The sequence below is a fragment of the Notamacropus eugenii genome, chromosome 2 (genome assembly GCF_028372415.1).
Source record: "Notamacropus eugenii isolate mMacEug1 chromosome 2, mMacEug1.pri_v2, whole genome shotgun sequence".
Taxonomy (NCBI): Eukaryota; Metazoa; Chordata; class Mammalia; order Diprotodontia; family Macropodidae; genus Notamacropus; species Notamacropus eugenii.
In genome coordinates, this window is record NC_092873.1 from 484,067,564 (window position 1) to 484,086,930 (window position 19,367).

Sequence of the window (19,367 nt, forward strand, 5' to 3'; positions counted from 1 at the left end):
AAGTGGGAAGTTACAGGGGAGTTTTCTGTTTGGGAGAATCCTGGGCTCCCAGGGGCCTGTTTTCATCTCAGGGTAATACCCAGAAGATGAGTGACCTGGATAAGAGGCAGAGACAGATGCACAGATTAAAACAGAGCAGAGAGAGACAGACAGATGGACACAGAGAGAAATGAGAAAATGGACAGAGGGATGTGGAAAGACAGAGTTGGCAATGGAGAGAGGAGAGTGTCAGACAGAGTAAGAAAGGCAAGAAACACAGAGGAATGAAACAATGGTCCAGAGATACATATGGGTAGAGGGTGAGGAGGGAGAAACACAGGGAGACAGAGAGATACACACAACATATACAAAAAGAGAGAACAAAAACACTACTTGGGCTTAATCCCCAGCTCCCATGGACACGGAGGAGGAGGAGGAAGAGAGCAGGTCTAACTATGCCAGCTAAGGGCCAAGGAACCTGGGCAGCTTTGCCCACTGAACTGCTAAGAATTGTGAGCCTCTCCACCAAATGACTGATTCCCACAGCCAGAGAAATCTGCATTCCAGACTCCTGGAGGAGGGAAGAAAACAAAAGAGGCTCTGAATTAAAAGGACAAAGAGGTGAGTCTTAAAAAGCAAACATGCCACACTCTCCCCACCCCCTCCACCACCACTGGTAGACAAAGTTTACTGAAGAAAAACCAGTTTCCTTATGCAGATCCAGCCTGACCCAGCAAGGAGTGTCTTTAGCACCGTGAGAACCCCTTTATTTTATAGGGTAAGTGCTACTTACTTATGGGCATTTAAGTGGGGTTCTAATCAGCAAGTAGCTGGGAGACTCCTTGATTGAGTTCCCAGGGAAACTGGCTGCAACATTTTCCCCTAAAAAACTGCAGAGTGGAAAGATCTTTAGCTCTGGTGCCAAGATCTATGGTTCAAATTCCACCTCTGATATTTAATACCTGTGGGTGACATTGGACAAGTCACAAATCTGAGATTACCGGAAAATGAGGGGGTTGGAAGACATGGCCTCTGATGTCCCTCCCGGCAGTTGGGCTTTGATCCCAAGATCCAAGGTCATGTCAAAACTCCATTTCCTTTTCTGATAGGGATGGTAGCTCAAGGAAAGGCTGAAAAATATGGTGTGTGAAGGTTCCATCTAGGCATTTGATCAAGTCTTGGATGATATCTTCTTGAAAAATAGAGAGGTGTGGACTGGATAATAGTGAGTGGGTAGCAGAGGTTCCTAGGATTTAGCACTGAAAGTATCCTTAAAGATGGTTTAATTCACTCCTGTGATTTAGAGGTGAGGAATCTGATGCCTGTAGGCTTTAAGGGATTTGCCCAAGGGCATACAATTTAGGTAGCTAGCGGAGCCAACATTGAAATCCAGGGACTGGCTTCAAATTAAGAGCTCCTTCCAATATACCATGCTATGTATGAAAGACTACAGTTCAAAGAATATTAATTAATGAATAGAAGTCTCTAATAATATGCCCCAACATTGTATCCTTGGCCTTATCCTGCTTCATATTTTTTTTTATCAGCTATGTAGATAAAGAAGTTGATCACATGATTATCAAATTTCCATATGACACAAAACTGGAAGGAATAGTTAACAGATTATATGACAGAACCAGGATTTAAAAGAGTCTGACTGGAATGATTCACTTAGTCTAGCAAGATATAATTTAATAATTATATTTACTATACTTAAATATTATTTATTATATTGTGCATTTATATTTATTACATATAATATATCAATACATTGATGCATTTAATAATGCAAATCCTATATTTTCATTCAAAAATAATTTCAAAAGTATATCTCAAAAGCAGATGTGGGACTAGACAGCAATTTATGTGGAAAAGACATCAAAATTTTAGGACTTCAAACTCAGAATAAGTTAATGTGACACAGCAGCCAAAAAGATCTAATGCCATTTTAATGAGCTGCATTTATAAGAGTATGATGTTCAGAACAAAGGAGGAAATAGATCCACTGTACTCCACACTGGTCAGAACCAAAATGGAGTACAACTCTAGAAGGTACACTGCAAGAGAGACATTGACAAAGCAAGGCATGTTCCAAGGAGAGTGATCAGGATAGTGAAGGGCCTTAAAGTCATCATAGAAGGGAGGAAGGGAGGGAGGGAGGGAGGAAGGAAGGAAGGAAGGAAGGAAGGAAGGAAGGAAGGAAGGAAGGAAGGAAGGAAGGAAGGAAGGAAGGAAGGAGAGAGGTAGGGAGGGAGAAAGATAATTCAACAAAGATTTATTAAGCACCTACTGTGAACAGGACACTATCTAGGTACTGGGGACACTGAGCCAAAGAAAACCTTGAAGAACCTTTTGTTGTCATTCATTTTCAGTAGTGACTGACTCTTTGTGACCCCATTTGAGGTTTTCTCGGCAGAGATACTAGAGTGGTTTCCATTTCCTTCTCCAGCTCATTTTACAGATGGTGAAACTGAGGCAAGCAGGGTTAAGTGACTTGCCCAGGGTCACACAGCTAGTAATAGTCTTGAGGATGTATTTGAACTCAGAAAGATGAGTCTTCCTGACCCCAGATCCAGCACTCTGTGCACTACAGCACTCAGCTAGCCGCCACCTTTTCCTCTACATGACAGATTAATTTCATGTTAACAGCAGATAAGCATGCATCAATAACATATTGTGTGCTTTTTTTCCCCCTTGCAGGACAAAAGACCTCAGAAAAGTCTATATCACAAATGCTAATCCCTGGCCAAAGGGGGCCATCATTCTCTCGTTTTTGTATGGTAGAAATATACTCTCACAGGGCTGCTGTGAGTAAAGTGCTTTTACATAAATGTGATATGCTTTCTAAACTATTATTAGCCATTCAGCCTTGGGAAAACCTCTTTGCCCCTGACCTTCTTTTGTGTAGCAAGACCACCCAGAAGATGAGAAGACACATGGTGGGAAGAGAGCTGTCCAGACGATGGGAAATGGAGAGGAAGGATGCCAAGAGAGCGGAAGCCAGGCTCAGCCTAAGACTGCTCTGGCTGGAAGAGAGCCGGCTCTATCGCATGAACACAGTGGCCAGGGAGCAGAGGCAGCTGCAGAAAGAACTGGAGAAACTGAGACAGGGTGAGAGCCATCTTGCCCACACTAGTAAATCAGGAAAGCTTTACAGTCATACATACTGCTTACTTACCCAGGCCAGAGGAAGCAAACCCACCACAGCTTAAGAAACTGAACAAGCTGATCTTTCAGGAGCCCTCAGTCAATGTCAGTCAATGCGTTTACAGTTTAGGAGCCTGTGACTTCTTAGAAATGAATGTGGGTGCTTGCTAGTCCTCCAAAGCAGAGGAAGAAAGGTCCTTTAGACCTTAGCTTTCATTTTCATGCAGTTTGCCCTCCAGAAAACCCACTCACTGGCACTGCCACTGCAAAGGTTCTTCCTGATCCTCCCTCTCCCTGTGTGAACTCTTTGACTTTTACCCTCTCAATTGCCAAACTGACCCATTTCTTTTCACCTTCATGACTCAGTTTCATTCTCTCCCTACCTGCCAATGCCTGGATTCAACCTGTCTTCCATTCTATTCCAATACCTAGTTCAAAAGCCATGCCTACATATTAGAAATTACATAGGCAAACATTTGGAGAATTGCCTTTTTTCTCCTCTAGTACCCATATGTTCCATCTACACATTGAGAAATAGCCCAAGGACTTTTCCTAGGAGTAAAAGATTTTTAATATTATTTATATATTACATGTGTGTACATGTGCATGTAATACACAAGTGTGTGTATTACACAGATATATACATACACCTTAGATATACATCCTTGTGTTCCTTAGACTATTCTGTTTTCTCATTTTATCCAAAGCAGACAAATATAAGAAAAAGTTCTCATCTTTTGGCAATGTTTTACTTGAGACTCAGAAGAAGCCAGAAATTCCTATCCTTCCCCAACAGGGAGGTGAGAGGCACAGAACTGCTGAACCTGGTGGCTTTAGGTAAGGAAATGCCCAGAGACCCAGTGTCTTAGGATTTGATGATATGCCATTCAACTGAAGTGATCATTTACTTGTAACTGTGTAAAAGGGGAAATAAATGTGACAAGAGACCTTGCTCTCAAGTAACTTGCAAGGTGATAAGCCAAAGAACAATTTCAAAAATATACTGAGGAATTGCCCATCCTAGAGTCACAGGCTACACTGGAAACAGCCACAGATCCAGTAGTTTTGCCGTTCTCCGCCTTTTGGAGACAACAATGTGAGTCGCTAAGAAGCTGCCTGAGTAAGCCGTACACGGACCAGCTACTAGCTAGATCCTTTCTCCTAAAGTTACCTCCCATATACCCTGTATGTAACTTGGATGCACCTATTTACTTACCTGTTATGTCCCCTAATAGAACATAAACACGTTGAGAACAGGGGCCATTTTTGCTTTTCTTTGTATTCATATCACTTGGCAGAAAGTCTGGCACATGTTAAGTTCTGGATAAATATGTGTTGAGTTATTGACTGTATAAACTAGCAACCTTTGCTTAAGGAACAGCAGTAGAACTAAAGCTCTTAGGACCCAAAGTAGCTTAAGGAGTGACCACAAAACCGGCAAAAGACTGAAGGGTAAAGCATGGATGTGGCAGAATGAATCCCAACCTGGGGACCCACCCAGGACAGTACTATGTCACAAGGACAATGCCCTTGGAGAAGAGTGACTCAGAATCTAGTGAGACAGAGTTGAGGTATCTCTGGACCTTCTACGTGAATACTCATGACCAATCCTATGTCTCATTTTTCAAGAACAAATCTAGAGAATCACTATCTCCACACTTTAGGACCTCAGAAACCCTTTGAAAGAAATTAGTCATTGGTATGTCTGACTCTTGCGCTTTACCTATAGTAGTGTTAAGACAAAAAACTAGAAAGATGTGTGTATACTATGAAAATCTTAAGAAGAGAATTGAGATCAGTATACCAAGCCCTAAATTCTGGATACCCTGCGTTGCCTGCTGGGGACACAGCAGCTCACCATAGTGGCATGTATGTATATGGCAGACAGCCTTCACCATGTCTGGTGGGGTTCTATCAATTTGAGTGCATATCAGAAAGTATTTCTAGGATCTTAGGCACTTTTCAGTGGCTCATGGAGAAGGCAGCAGATAATATGAACTTACTCTAGAGGTATTAGCTCAGTGGGATGGCCTTGTCCTTTAGTAGTCTAGAAAGACATGGAGACCACTAAAGCTGAAGGTTGTTGGTTTAAACCTGCGTCAGTTTTTTTCAGCCTCTCTCAAGTGTGTAGGTCATCCAAATTATTGTGATTACAAATAAGAGTTGGCACATACCTCAGGGGCTAGTTTAACCCATCCATGAAAGTAACTTCCACTGGAACATATCTGGTCATCTGGTCTCTGCTTAAAGACCCTAAAGTCGGGGAGCCCACCTTCTCCTTTGGCAGGGAAGCTAAATGCAGAAAAGACATCTAGGGCTATGAGGAATGTAATAGGGGAAACCATGTGCAGCTAAAGAGGCCAGGAAATGCTCCATGGAAGAAATGTCATCTGAGTAGAGTCTGGAAGGAATTGAAGAAAGATGATGGATGGGAGGGTCCATGATGACAGAGGGGAGGGTCCATCAGAAGAGTGGATGAGGATGTGAATAAAGATAAAAGAACTAGCAAAGGGCAGGCTCTTGGTGGTATCACCTCTTTATTTCCTAGAAAACCTCCTCAGATCTATTCTTCTCTCTTGAGGGAACAAAGAGCCTCATTCAATTAATACCAACTCCTCTGAAGCAGCCATGGCTTCCCAGACCACCACCACCACCACATGCTTGCCTCATCTGATCTCATGGAGAAGGCTTTCATGGTTCAGGAAAAGCTGCAAACAAACAGATGGAAATGACCTCCCCTTCAAGGTTCATTGCACTTTGCCTGGACCTCCCCTTTGTACTCACCTCACGCTCTCCAAGCATCCTGGTTATTTGTTCATTTGACATTGATGTGAGTTGGAGGGGGCCTTAGAGGTAATCTAGTCACAGCCTCTAATTTTATAGATGAGGCAGCGGAAAGCCCAGAGTGATAGCATGATTTGCTAAAAGTCACACAAGTATTAAGAAGGAAACTTGGGGTTTTAAACTAAATTTGGCATGTTTTTCATTGTACTATTTCTCATGTTTTTGTATCTCCAATGCCTACCAAGGGACCTTGGCCTAAATAGGTGCTTAAGTGTTTGCTGAATTGTCCTAGAATTATTGAAGTGTGACCCCTTCCTGGGTGCTTAAAGGTCTTTTCTCCCTTTTCCAGAACAGAAACTCATCTGCTCCAAACTAAAGAATATGAAATCTCCAAGCCTATGGAGATATCAAGCTCTTATCCCACAGAACGCATAAAGAACAAAGAACAGGCATTTTCTCAAAGCCCCAGGGCCTCCCTTGGGGATGGACATAAAGCCCCAAAGAGAAACTCAGTCACAGTCACTGACCCACCCCAGGGCAGAGATTCCATCTACCAACTACGAAGCATCTCTGCTGACCCCCAAAAGCCTGAAGCCTTCAGCAAAGCAGAACAAACCCCAGGTGCTCCCCCAAGTGAAAGTGAGGTGATAGAAATCATGGAGGCCAGCTCTGGTAGGGGTGTTGGTCCAAAGCCTGGCAGTAACACTGGAAAATGGAGCTATCCTCCAGGTAGAGAGATGCCTACCTTTGTTCCCAAGACCTATACTCTTTACAGCCACCTCAGGACAGTGGACACAATGCCAACCTACCTGGAACTCTTTGCAAAGGTCAAGAATGCCCGCTACCTCCGGCACAGAGCACCACCTGAATTTGAGAGGGAACTCAGTATTGGGGAAATATTTGGACATGAAACATACTTATAGCTCTGGGAAGGAAGTGAGTCTGATGAAAGCCTAAGCATTTGAAGTGCCTCTCTGGTCTCCCTTTGGTTCAGCTGTCCAATACCATGTGTTAGGATCTCTGGCTAGATGTACCCTTAAGACATCTTCAGCAGGAAGGAGAAAAACCAGAACCAAAAACAATTTAGAAATCTCATATATTCATTTCTTCTGTGGCACTATAGAATGAAGTAGGAAAAATGCTAAACTTACCAAAAAGAAGCCTTCTGAAAAACTGTAATTCTATATAAATGCTAAATAATGATAACAACAAGAACCTATATTTCAAACTGTGCTGGAAAGGAAACATTTTGATCGGCGTCTACCATGCCTGTCCTGAGGACCGTCCAGTGCTGCCATCTACTGGCACGTGCCCTCCTTAACTTGCAGTCATGATACCATGATGACAATAATTTGTCATTTCTACAGCACTGTGATAGTTACAACGTGTTTTGTATGTATAAACTTGTTGGAATCTCACAATAATGCAGATATAAATAACCATCTTATTTCACAAATGTGGAAACTGAGGGTCAGGGATAGTTAAGTGGCTCCTCTACTGTTATATGACTAGTATCAAGACAAACAGGATTTGAAGCCAGGTCCATACCAATGTTGAATTCAGCATTCTTTCCACTAGGCCGGATGGTGATAATAGAGCAGGAAATCACTAGAGGTAGAAAAGACCTTTGAAAATATATTGTCCGTTCCCTTTCTGCAGCTGAAGAAAGAGACCCCCAAAAGCACGATGTACTCCCCAAAGCCCTACATTTGCTGTTCAGTAGTTTTAGTTACATCTGACTCTCCATAACCCTGGGGTTTTCTTGGCAAAGACACTCAAATAGCTTACCATTTCCTTCTCCAATTCATTTTACAGATGAGGGAACTGAGGCAAACAGGGTTAAGTGACTTGCCCAGGATCACACAGCTAGTGTCTGAGGTCAGATTTGAACTTGGGTCTTTCGGACCTGGCACTCTACCCACTGTACCACCAGTCTGCTCTGTTCTATTGAAAACAAATAATTTTTTCCTCTCTTCATTCCATGACCTCTGCTAAAGACCTTTGTTTGCTGCCTTTATTTCCAGGCTTAGTTTTCCTGCCACTCCTTAATCTAATGACAAAAATCTTTTCAGTCCTAGGAAGAGAAAAGGAACAGAGTTTGGCATCATCTAATTCATTGGCAGCTAAGCTTTTGGAGTGTTTCTATCCTGCTCCCTATAAGGCACATAGCCAACACTTTAGGCAGAGAAATAAATCAAAGTAGACAGCTTCATAAAAAGTAGATTATTAAAATGACTTTTTTAAATGCTTTTTTCAATCCCAGCTAACACAAACTACATACTACAAATTGTCATAATTAAAAAGAAAAGTCACCCCATAACACATCACTGTATTTAGGTCAACACTGATACATAACACTGAGGTTTGTATTTTTCCATGCTTGTAAGGAGGGAGGGCTGCTTGGGACTTTGTTTTTTTCCATACCCAAGGGGCTGTAAATTTCCACAAGATGAGTGACAATGTTTCAAGACCCTTGTCTTGTGCTCATAAAGTTATTACAAAGCTGATGAGTCTTCAGTATAAAGGAGAGCCACCAAAATTCTAGACTTGTGTCTCTAAGTCTTCACTACTAATGCTAAAGGACAGCAGTGGTTACTTCCAAATGCAGTTGTGTACATTGTGTGTATAAAAGAAAGAAGGTGCTAGAACTCAGGGTTGTTCTATGTCTCCCTCTGAGACATGTGGACTGTTTTAGGCACATTGGAACTTAAGGGGGAGAAGGCAAAAATTCACCATTAAATCCCTTCCTCCTCCCTTTGAAATTTAATAAGGAAAAATGTAAATTACCAAATTGAGGTTCTAAAAAGCCAGACACACAAGTACAGATTGGGGAAAGCCAGCTTGCGTGAAAAGTTAATTCAGCCAATACAATAATACAAATCCATTGAACCTTGTTGTTTATAAGCCTGTGAAACAATTACCACAACATTTTTATATGTCCATGAGATATAAAATACATGGGAAACTGAATCTCAGAAGTAGAGAGACTTGTCTGAGGCTCGCATCAGTCCCTAAACTCAAACCAAGATTTTCTGACTCTGAATCCAATATTTTTCCTTTCTATGCTATGCTGCCTCCTAGATGATATAAAAAAAAAAAATCAACCATTTTAAACATCATGAAAAAGTATAAGAATTAGGTCATACATGTCTTCAGGCTCCTTAGAACTAAGCAGAATAAAACAAATTATTAAGAGATTAAGATGATGTACTGTATGGTTCCACAAATAAAACTATATCAAATGTTGCCTTTCTTGAAAGCATGGTTGGGAAGAAGGAAGGGAGATAACTTGTAACTCAAAATGTAACTAAAAATAAACGTTTTTTTTTAAAGAGAGATTACAGATGTTCAGTAAAAGTTACTCTATTTTTTGATAGCTAAAGACTATCATTCTTTATCCCCAAAATAAGTTATCCTTGAACTGCAATTTATATCTACCAATGGCCTTTGCTTTGCAGTAACTTGGACCACAATGTTCTGACCTGTTAACTTCATGTGAAAACTTTATTTCAATCATCCCCAAAAACTACAGTGTCTCTAGAACAGCTCATACCCAAACAAGTTAGTTTTATTTGGAACACATCAAAGCACTGGAGCCTCATGACAAAGAGGGGGAGAAGTTAACTCCTCTTCCACTGGCTGGGAATCAGACTCATGATAAGTGAAGTGATTTGCTCAGGAAGACAAGATAAACAGCCAGCAGAATCCAGAACTCTATCTTGATCTTAGGTTTTACAGGGAAACATATTCTCCTTATCTGAGAAGGATGTAGCCATGCCTACTTGTGCAGGACTCTATCCCCTGATACTAGGAAGTTTGGGACTGGAGGACAGCTTGAACTGAGAGTTTCTAGACCACAGAAGGACTAAAGCTAATGGAGTGCCAGAGCCAAATCCAACACCATTATGCTGAGCCTTCAGGAGGTACCCAAGGAAGGGTAAACTGGGCCAGGATGGATAAAGAGAACACGTTAAACTTCCATACCAATCAGCATTGGGCCTGGGTTCATGAGTGGCCATGGTACTTCTAGTCCAGTCAAGATAAGAAGACACAAGCTCCCCACTCCCCATAAAAAAGAGTAGAACACCTGTCCAGTGGGACTTGCTTTAGTCCTAATTTTCAGTTACGGAATAATTTAACACTACAAATGATGGCTGCCTTTTTATTTAAATCACAAAATACTCTTTCCCTTCTAAGAGATGGGATGTCACATACAGTGTTATGAGGGAGAAATAAGGCACAGTAATATTAGAGAAGCCAATTCTCAGGCTAGCATTGGAAGTAGTGACAGAAATGACAAAGTTGTTGTTTCTAACTGGACGTTTAAGAAATGAGTTTGTTCCCCTTTTCTCTTATGGACACATATGTACACACACACACACACACACACACACACACACACACACACACATCAAGGAAAGGGAACCAAGACTCTCCTGGTTGTTCTACAAATACATATCACCAAAACGAATGAAAGTGAAAGCCCTCAGAACGAAAGTACATTCACTTGTCACTCCTGCTATCCAGTGACTTGGCTCTGATGGTCCCAAAGCGCTTTTCCAGGTCCAGCAAGTGTTGGTAAAATTTTTCAGCAGCCTCTTCATCCAGATCCATCTGCAAGAAAAGCAGAAATAGGGATACCAAGGGTCCCACTGGGGAAGGAAATATGGGATAAAAAGGAAAGTATCTAAGAGAACTGCAAGCAAGAGAAGGTAAAGAGGCTTGCAAAGCATGCTGTTACAATCGTGATATGGGGCAAGGAAGAGCTTTCTTCACCAGAGGCGTCCTGTTCAGAAAAGTCACTACTATCTGAAGACAACACAGAATCGCAACTCCATCCTGCCAAGATAGAGGACAAAAGCGCCAAATTCGGGGAAAAGCTCAGGACTGCAAATATGACTCCAATACAAATACATTTGTTTTTTTGATGCTTATTAGGAAAAAAGAATTTCTTCCTTCTAAGTCTGTATTCATCCAGCTTGAGGAATTATAACATATGATCTCTGCAGAAGGCTGAAGCTTAAAGCGACCAGGGGAAGACTGGTAGGGAGGGGCAGTCATTTTAAAAAGGGAAGGCAAGAATGAAACGAACAATGAAGCAATAGAAATGCACAGAAGAAATAAAAGGCCAGGAAGAGTAGATAAGCAGGGCAATTGCTGTAAAACAGCGCTAGATTTGCACATATATCCACATATATGTAATGTATATGCACATATGTATGTGTAAATATCTACATATACTAGATTTATGTATTCATAAACAAGCTTCTTACTCTTCATTATATGTGGAAAATTTATGTTTGACATTTGTCATGTACATAATACAAGAAAAAAAGATTTTTTAAAAAGAAAGGAAGATCACTTCAGAGCACAGCCTTCCCAAGCAGTGTTTTTTTCAGCTAATGAGCCTGTTACCAAGCTGTCTTTAATGGAGCTTACCTTCTGAGGCTTTACATAATTGTTTCCCAGGCCCGTGGTAGCACTGTGATATTTGGTCAAAGGATTCAAAGACTCAGGCTTTTGTCGGAAAAGCCATAACTAGAAAGGAGGAGGAAAAAGTGTATGAGTCACACCTGTCTTAAGGTAAATCTTGACATCAAGTACTTTAAATAGCTTTGAACAAGTTTTAAAAGCCCATCCATCACCACTTGGCAAAATCTTTCAGCTCTAAGATTCCATAACTGCTCAACAGCTACATGGTGTTCTGAACAATTCAACCCCAGGAAGGACGGAAGGTGACCAAGTGACTGACCAGTCTTCTCCTAAAGTTATTTTCAGTTAAATGAGAAGGCCGGCCTTCACGGTCTACCTTAAATACCAGGAATGAAGTCTATCCTCGAAGACACTTAATTTATACCATTAGATGGTATAGATCATTGATCAAATAGCTTTTAAAATGAAATATTAACTCTTGAATTTAAAGACCTATTTCTAAATAGATATACACACATATACACACATACACACATACATATACCATATATACATATACGTATATTTTTTAATATACTGCAAGTGTTTTTCATATCATCTAGTAAAAATGATTATTAGTCACATTTTCCTAGTGGATCTTAAAAATCAGAGAGCTAAACCAAATTTCCAGGCCCATATCCAACCATTCAATCAAATTATCCAAAGCACTAATGGGGTTCTCGAACCATGATATGGCAAGGTGTAAATATCTTCACCAACACATACTTTGGCCTTCTCCCAGGGTAGAAGAACTCTCCAATGAGATAAGAGCACTCTGCAAATTTCTACATACTATATACATGTAAGCTATTAATTATTTTTCCCATAAATCAGAACTAGTTCCCATAAAGTTAGAGCAGAGTTAAATCAGAAGAGGTAAGGATAGACAACGTCACTTTGTGCCTGAAAAGCTGATTTCACATTCCAACCTTTCCAAATCTGTGAACTCTTTAAGGTCCAAACCAAGTCCCACCTACTCTGAAGCCCCTCTCAACTAACCCAGCCTACTCTAATAGCTTCCTTCTGTAAAGTATGGCATTTACTGTCTATACCAGACCATGCACAACTTGATAATAGGTAGGGGCCAAAATTAAAATACGCTAAACTTCTTCAGGCTGCAGATAGGTTTTTAGAGGTTCATTTTCCAAGTAAAGGTAACTAGAGACAGACTGACAATGGTTGGGATGGTTGGTTGCCGAGGTCAAGTTACATGACAAGCACAGTAGTGACTAGTAGAAAGGGGTTAAGCAAGGCACGGACATAGCACTCAATACTTTTTACTTTCTTTTACATCCTCTACATTTTTGTGGGTCACTCTGAAATCCTTTTGTGGGCCACAAGCAGCCCATGAGCCATATGTTGTATAGGCTTGGTCTATACCATATAACTGAACACTTCATTATATAATATTTTATACTGTTTTCTGTGCCTGTATTTTAGAGTTGTCTTTCCTATATTTTTCTTTTGTATTCCCATTATACGTGGCACTGGGCGGAAGCCACTGTAGGCCTTCAAAAACACTTGTCTTGATCAGTCCTCAAAGAAGAAGGCCCTAAATGGGCAGAAACAGAGACTGGGAACAGACTGCCAACATCACCCAGTTGGCTGCTGAGATGACAGGGATGCCCTCACCCTGTCTCCACCAAGTCGTCATACTGGCTGTGCTTGGAGATCTCTACACAGAGAAGGGAACAGAGTTTCACAAGGCAGTCTATGCCACTTCAGCTCTTCTCTAATTGCAGGGGAGGGCTTCTTCACATTAAACCTTTGGGGTGCCTCTCTGCTACCCGTGCCCATTGCCCTCAAGGCCTCAAGGCCAAGCAGAACGGGTGTCACCCTCTTCCCAAAGATATCCCTTCCAATTCTTAAAGAGAGCAGGCATAGACCCCTCAGCCTCCTCTGGCTTCCTTTTTTACAGAGAGGGTGATACAAAAACCATATCAGAGGTTAAAGCCTCCACAATTAACCTGTCCCCTACCACCAATTAGACTGATTCCAAAAACATTTTCCAAGATGAAGGTATCAAGGCTACTTTTCTTTCACCAGATCCCAGACACTCTAAGAGTTCTGTATCTCTCAGTAAGATGTTTTATCAGTAACCACTGAATTTTATATTCTTATCTCCTAGACCACTTCCCATCAAGGTCCCAAGAACATACCAAGGCTTCTGCTCCATTGTAAGGTGTGGTTGTTAAGGAATTCACAAAAAAGCGCAGCTGAAGAGAGAAAAAATTTTATTTGTGAACACGTAAAGATTACCAGGGACATGAAAGACATTGGCTGTTCAACGTCTAGTGCATTTAATTCCCAGAAAAAGAGAATCCCTCCCAGAATTTCTTGTCTCTCCAGTATATAAGATTTTAATAAAGTTCAGACCTCTTCATAACCAAGTGTTTATCCATTCCTCTGAGATAAGACCACCTTGGGAGTTACATTCTACTTGACATGGCCTCACTAAAGAGTCAAAGGGCCACTTACTATCTACCAGAGGGTAAAGCAACCACTGATCCCATCCTTTGGAGTTCTCAGGTCTGTCCCCCAGGCAAAACTCAGGAAACTCTGCAATCTGCTCTGCCCAGTCTTTTCAAAGAAGCAGACTTCAGGGGTCATTCTTCAGTCAGTTACTAAATAATCTCTGAGCTCACCTGCTGTAGTTACCCCCAGGGAAACAGGATTAGCACACTTTACTACTCCCCAAATGATCAATTATCTACGAAAGGCACAGGTGGCTTGGAAATGAACCCCCCAAGCAGGCACTTATTCCACTCATTATCCAACGAGAGAACTGATAAAGAACTGAAAGTCCCAACTCCTATAGTTATTCTAACTTAAGGAGTCAAGTTGAGAGGCACAAATCTCTATTTATGGAAATGCAAGAAAAGAAAAAAGGAGCCTTTAAGGTTGAGTCACATAATCCAATGATCTCAATCAACCTCATTTTACAAATTGGGAGATGGAGTCCACAGTGAGAGGTAAGTTGCCTAAGGTCACTCTGCCAAGAAGTGGCAAGACAAGGCTGTAACTAAGCTTTCTTAATTCGAGATTCTCATAAAACAGAAAAAAAAATGTCTACACTTAAGGAAAATATCTTTCACTTGCTTCAGAAACACACAGACAAGGCTACCCTTGAATTCTAACCCACAGCTTCAGGACATCAAAATCACTTGGATAAAAAGTTTCTCCAGAGACATGAATAAGTCTGTAGATACAGACAACTAAATTAAGGGCCCCTGACACGCTGATTTATGTAACTGCTAGAAATCAGGGAAATTAGGGGAATTGTGGGGTAGCCATCTTTTTAAAAAGATGGGTCCTCTTAGGGTAGGATACTAGCTTACCAAAAAGCACATATTCAGATGAAACTGGGTTGGTTTGCTGGTGCACAGGTAACCTATTAAAGTTCTGAATTTTCCTAAAACCACAGGATACACTAATACTCTAGTGAGCAAATCATTCCCCTGTACTGAAATTTATCTGCTATCACTTCAACTTGAATATATTTGGAAAAATAATGAAGAAAAAAAAACAGAACTCACCAAAAATAAAACTGGAGTCAACAATGTCCAGATGAAAGGTGGCAGAATTCCGTATGTCAGATTGGTCAGCACAGTCCCTGGGCACACCACACTGGAGTACAGGCCCTGACAGCACAGAAAGAAAGGGGAATGAGGGAAATGGAGTGGCAGATGGCACTGATTAGGAAAGAACAGCCTTTAAAGTATTCCTACAATTACTAAATCTCTCAAGTTTTGTGAATGGTCGGGGTGGAAAACCTGTGGCCTCAAGGCCACATGTGGCCTGGGTAAACCTTCAACACTTCAAGAATCTATAATTTGATCAGATCAGCGTTGTACTCTTCAACCACTGATGCAGACTGTAATCCTTTCTATTCACATAAGACACTGTCTTCAATATTTATTGTGGCCAAAAATATTCAGACTGAGACCAATCTGCAATAGGGTCCCTCTGGCCTTAGGTAGCCTTGGTCTTGACCAACAGCCAGTTCATCACTTGGCAAGAATTTTGAGCCTTCCAAGATTGGTTGGATATACCCTGGCTCACATGGTGGTCAAAAGAAGTGGTGCAAAGTCACCCTCAAGGTCTTTCTGAGGAACTTTAATACTGATTGAGAGACATGGAGATGCTAGCACAGGACCATCCAGCAGCCTACATCAAAGAAATCTGTGTTCCAAGAACAAAGCAGATTCCCAGTAGTACGAAGGAAATGTGAGATGTGTAAATCTAGAAACATCTCCATTCCAAATGTTCAAATGGACTATTTGTGCCCAATCTGAGACTTTGCCTTCCCAGCCTGTAGTGGACTGATTAGCCACAACTGAACATACTACACCTTGACCCCAACATCCAGATGTCTTTACTCTTCCTGAAGTCTTCCTGGAGTACTAAGGATGAGCAGGGGTGATTTCTGCATGAGATATCTGAGGAGCTTGCAAGCCCTGTGCCACCTGACTCCAGGCTATCATACCAGAATGACTATACATTAATCCACCTTGTGTGCTCTGCATTCCAACCAAAGGCCCACTTCCTGCTCCCAGTGCATAATTTCCCATCTCTGTCTTCCTACAGACTGCCCTCCCATGCCTGGAAAACACTCCTTCCTCCTCAATTCTTCTGGGAGCCCTTTAAGACTAAGATGCCACCTCCTACAAGCTGCATGTCCTGATTTTCCTAACTGTTAAGAGTTCCCCAAAACCTTACAATTATTTTGTAGAAATTCTGTATTTAACATGTATAAATGTAAGTTATTTTAAGGCAGAAATATTTATTTTATTTTTTTGCATCCTTCAGCCCCTGAAACTTTTTTTTTGGTCCCCACCTTCTGTGACTTCATTGGTACCAGGAATTCCCAGTGAGAAAGCTCTGTTTAGCTATGTAGATCATCTGACAGCTTTAGAGAGCTGCCTGGGAAAGATTAAATAACTTGCCCAGAATCACATAGAGGCAAGATCTGAACCCAGGTCTTCCTGATTCTGATGCCAATTCATCTGTTGTGCTATGCTGCCTCCCTTGTCTGGCATGCTGCAGGTGATCAAGCAATGCTGCTGAATTAAATTCAAAACTTTTGTCATCTTTTATCTTATTTGATCCTCACCTGTTGAGTTAGGCAGGTCAGATAGTGCTATTTCCAATTCAGAAATGGAAAAATAGAGAAATGAAGGGACTTGTTCAGGGTTCTTGCACTGGCTGTTAAGAGCACAAGGATTAAAGCCTGGGTCCTTAACTCCCAGGAGGTCTACCCACTCCAGAGGCAATTCTGTTCTATTCATCAACCCTCAGGGGTTTAGATTTAGCAAACACAGTACCTGGCATACAGGAAGCACTAATGAAGTCTTGTTTCCTTCCTTGTACTTCTTTGTGCTCTGAAATCACAGCTCCTGCCATCTTTTCCACAGTCTAGTCCACTAACAAGGACGACCTCCCCTCATCTTCAGAGCTGTGGCTCTCCCAGCAGTGTGATTTTAGAGCTACTTTTGCAACCTCCATTGACTTAAAGACCCAAACTACTACTGCATACAATCTAGTAAGATACATTTTAATGGAGAAATTTAAGGTCCCAAAGACTCACAGGTGGCAACTGGAGGAATACTATTATTCCCAACATTCTGTTTTTCTGTTTTCTTCTCATTATAATATTCAAGTAAGATCAATAGTAAAAAAATGCCCTGAAATCGTTCTGGTCATTATATAGGCCAGCTGCATTGTCAGGAATAAAAACATTCCTATCCACATAGTATTTTACAGTGTCCAAAGCACATTCTTTACAATCCTGTGAGGAAGGCAATGTCATCTATCTTCCTACATATTTTGTGACATTTGCAAAAGTGTTCAACACCCACTACCATCTTTCATCCAGCTTCCCAATAAAGTGTGAGGGAAGTACCATTATCTAGTACCATTATCCCTATTTTACATATGAGGAGATTGAATCTCAGGCAGTACACTAACTGACTTACTGTGGGAGCCAGGCCTGAACTGCTCTCCTCACTCCAAACTCTTAAGCACCTCCTCACCTGTTGGTTAAAATTTCTGTTCAAAGCCAGACTCAGAAGGTCAGTGGCATATTTAGAAGAGCTGTAGGGTTCATGGCCTTTGACATGCTGGAAATCTTCTAGGCTGAAATTAGATTTTTTGGCGTTGCTAGAAGACGTCCAGATGATCTGGGATGGAATGTCAGGACAACAAAGAAGAGGCTCCAGCTCCCGAATCTGAGGCAAAAATGAAAACCTTCTTTCAGGGCTACTGGGTGGGTCTGTAGGAGCTAATACTAACAAATTATACTAACAAAATAAGTGAGATAAAGGAACCAAAACCCAGTCCGTAAGCACCACAGTGAATGTCCTCCAGCTACCAACTTGTCTGAATGGTTGGCTTCTAATGTTCGTGATTGTAACATGAAGGATAAAAGGTTCTCCGAAACAAAATTCTGACATCGCAATATAAATAACTCCACTAGGGAAGACAGCAGGGTGTTGGAGAGAAGACTTAGAGAGAGATGTGAGAGCACAAGGAATCCTCTGCTGAGCTAAGAAAGAAGATGGAGCAGATACAAACAAGACTGTGCAATCAAAGATGAGCAGAATGAGATGACATAGATCTGAAAGAACGTGAAGAAAACTAAACTCAAAGGAAACGTTTTTGCAGGTTTCAACCAAGAACAACCACAAAAGGTTTCCCAAATTATAATCAAAAAAAAGGAAAAATAGAGGTACATTGTTTGGCAGCAACATTACAATATTACATTACAATATTAACAAGCTGTATTGCTTCTATTAAGGAGAATTATTTTCAAACTTGAATGGAGAAAAGAAAAATCAGAAAGAATTAAGTCCAATATATGTGAGAAATGTCTTGCCAGTCTGAGTTCATGTAATCCCAATGAAGAACCTGTAGCTATGGTCAATGGTCTTTGGAGAATCATGGAGACAGGAAAGGTACCAGAGGGCTGGAATCAGGCAAATAATATCCCTATTTTCAAAAAGGAAAAGGCAGACTGCCCATTAACTAGACAACCTGATAATCATTACTAGCAAAATCCCCAAAGGGATCTTCAAGTAGTTGGTTTGTGAGCCCTTAAAAACAGAAGAAGTGATCACAATGAAATCAGCATCGGAACATCTGGAACATATCACACCAAACAATTCATTTCCTTCCAATCGTTATTAGGGTAGCAGGCAGGAGAGGGCTTTATACACAACTGAAATCTGGATTTATCAGCTTTTCATACCCTTGTAGTTTGGATGACAGTAGCTAGATTTATAACTAGGGTTAAATGACTAAACCAAAATACCACTATAGTGATCTTGCCTTTGAACCAGCTAGCTTGATCCTTCAATTTAATCACTGTTGTAGATGAAGACAATACAAGGGATTTGATTATTAAGTCTGTAGAGGGCTCAAAACGGAGTGGGAGAACTGATGCATTGGGTGAAAGAAATTCAATCCAACAAGATAGGCCCAAATCTAATAAGAAGAAACACTGTCTTACACTGAAGACGTCACTGCACATGGAAAAACACAGAGAAAAATCAGTTAGACAGCAATTCTTATAAAAGACTCTGACAACAGAATGATGTGGCTGCCAAAAATGTCAGTGTGATTTTTTTTTTAAAGTCTGAACCTGCAGTTTCAACAAAGTAGGTAAGTTCCCAGGTAAAAAACTGCCTTCACCAATACAGGTCAGCACCTGATCTGCAACTTACAGTCTTAGAGAGCTGTCTAGGACACTGAAAGGTCAAATGACTCACCCAGGGTCTCACAGCCAGTATGTGCCACAGATCAGATCTGACCTGAGTCTACCTGACTCTGAGGCTAACCTTCTATCCACTATACCATGCTATTCTTTAATGTGATCTTGGGTTACAATGATAAGTATTCACAACAATGGAGGAAATAGTTTCAAGATACCCTGCATTCATCACACCAACCACGGTATCTTATATTTCGATCTGGGCACTATATTTTAG

General features: G+C 41.1%; 2 protein-coding genes across 13 annotated transcripts in view; one reads left to right on the top strand and one right to left on the bottom strand.

Moving 5' to 3' along the window:
• The first annotated feature begins 167 nt into the window (after positions 1-167).
• CCDC190 (coiled-coil domain containing 190) lies at positions 168-10,321 on the top strand. 9 transcript variants are annotated; one of them, XM_072648788.1, is made up of 4 exons: positions 168-600; positions 2,888-3,090; positions 3,837-3,963; positions 6,260-10,321. In XM_072648788.1, the coding sequence occupies exons 2-4, from the start codon at positions 2,904-2,906 to the stop codon at positions 6,831-6,833; spliced, it is 888 nt and encodes a 295-aa protein (XP_072504889.1). In that variant the 5' UTR covers positions 168-600; positions 2,888-2,903; the 3' UTR covers positions 6,834-10,321. The 9 variants fall into 9 exon arrangements, with proteins under 9 accessions (XP_072504889.1, XP_072504887.1, XP_072504888.1 ...); XM_072648786.1 differs by having other exon boundaries at positions 454-600; positions 3,834-3,963; XM_072648787.1 differs by lacking the exon at positions 168-600 and adding an exon at positions 608-757.
• Positions 10,059-19,367, bottom strand: part of HSD17B7 (hydroxysteroid 17-beta dehydrogenase 7) — a 31,269-nt gene continuing 21,960 nt past the window's right edge. For all 4 annotated transcript variants that reach the window (XR_011975700.1, XM_072648791.1, XM_072648790.1 and 1 more), the window contains 5 exons: positions 17,415-17,609; positions 14,919-15,023; positions 13,542-13,598; positions 11,350-11,448; positions 10,059-10,524 (listed from right to left, as the gene is read on the bottom strand). Coding sequence is in view for 3 of the 4 variants with exons in the window: in XM_072648791.1 (XP_072504892.1) it covers positions 10,414-10,524; positions 11,350-11,448; positions 13,542-13,598; positions 14,919-15,023; positions 17,415-17,609 (567 nt within the window). In the remaining variant the exon portion in view is untranslated. The remainder of the gene's footprint in view (positions 10,525-11,349; positions 11,449-13,541; positions 13,599-14,918; positions 15,024-17,414; positions 17,610-19,367) is intronic.

What these genes read in the sequence shown, in the direction of transcription:
- CCDC190 (XM_072648781.1), top strand. Translation starts at nt 2,619, where the DNA reads ATGTTAACAGCAGATAAGCATGCATCAATAACATATTGTGTGCTTTTT. An exon ending in ACTGGAGAAACTGAGACAGG is followed by an intron (nt 3,091 to 3,833) that starts GTGAGAGCCATC and finishes TTTTATCCAAAG; the next exon opens with CAGACAAATATAAGAAAAAG. An exon ending in GCTGAACCTGGTGGCTTTAG is followed by an intron (nt 3,964 to 6,259) that starts GTAAGGAAATGC and finishes TCCCTTTTCCAG; the next exon opens with AACAGAAACTCATCTGCTCC.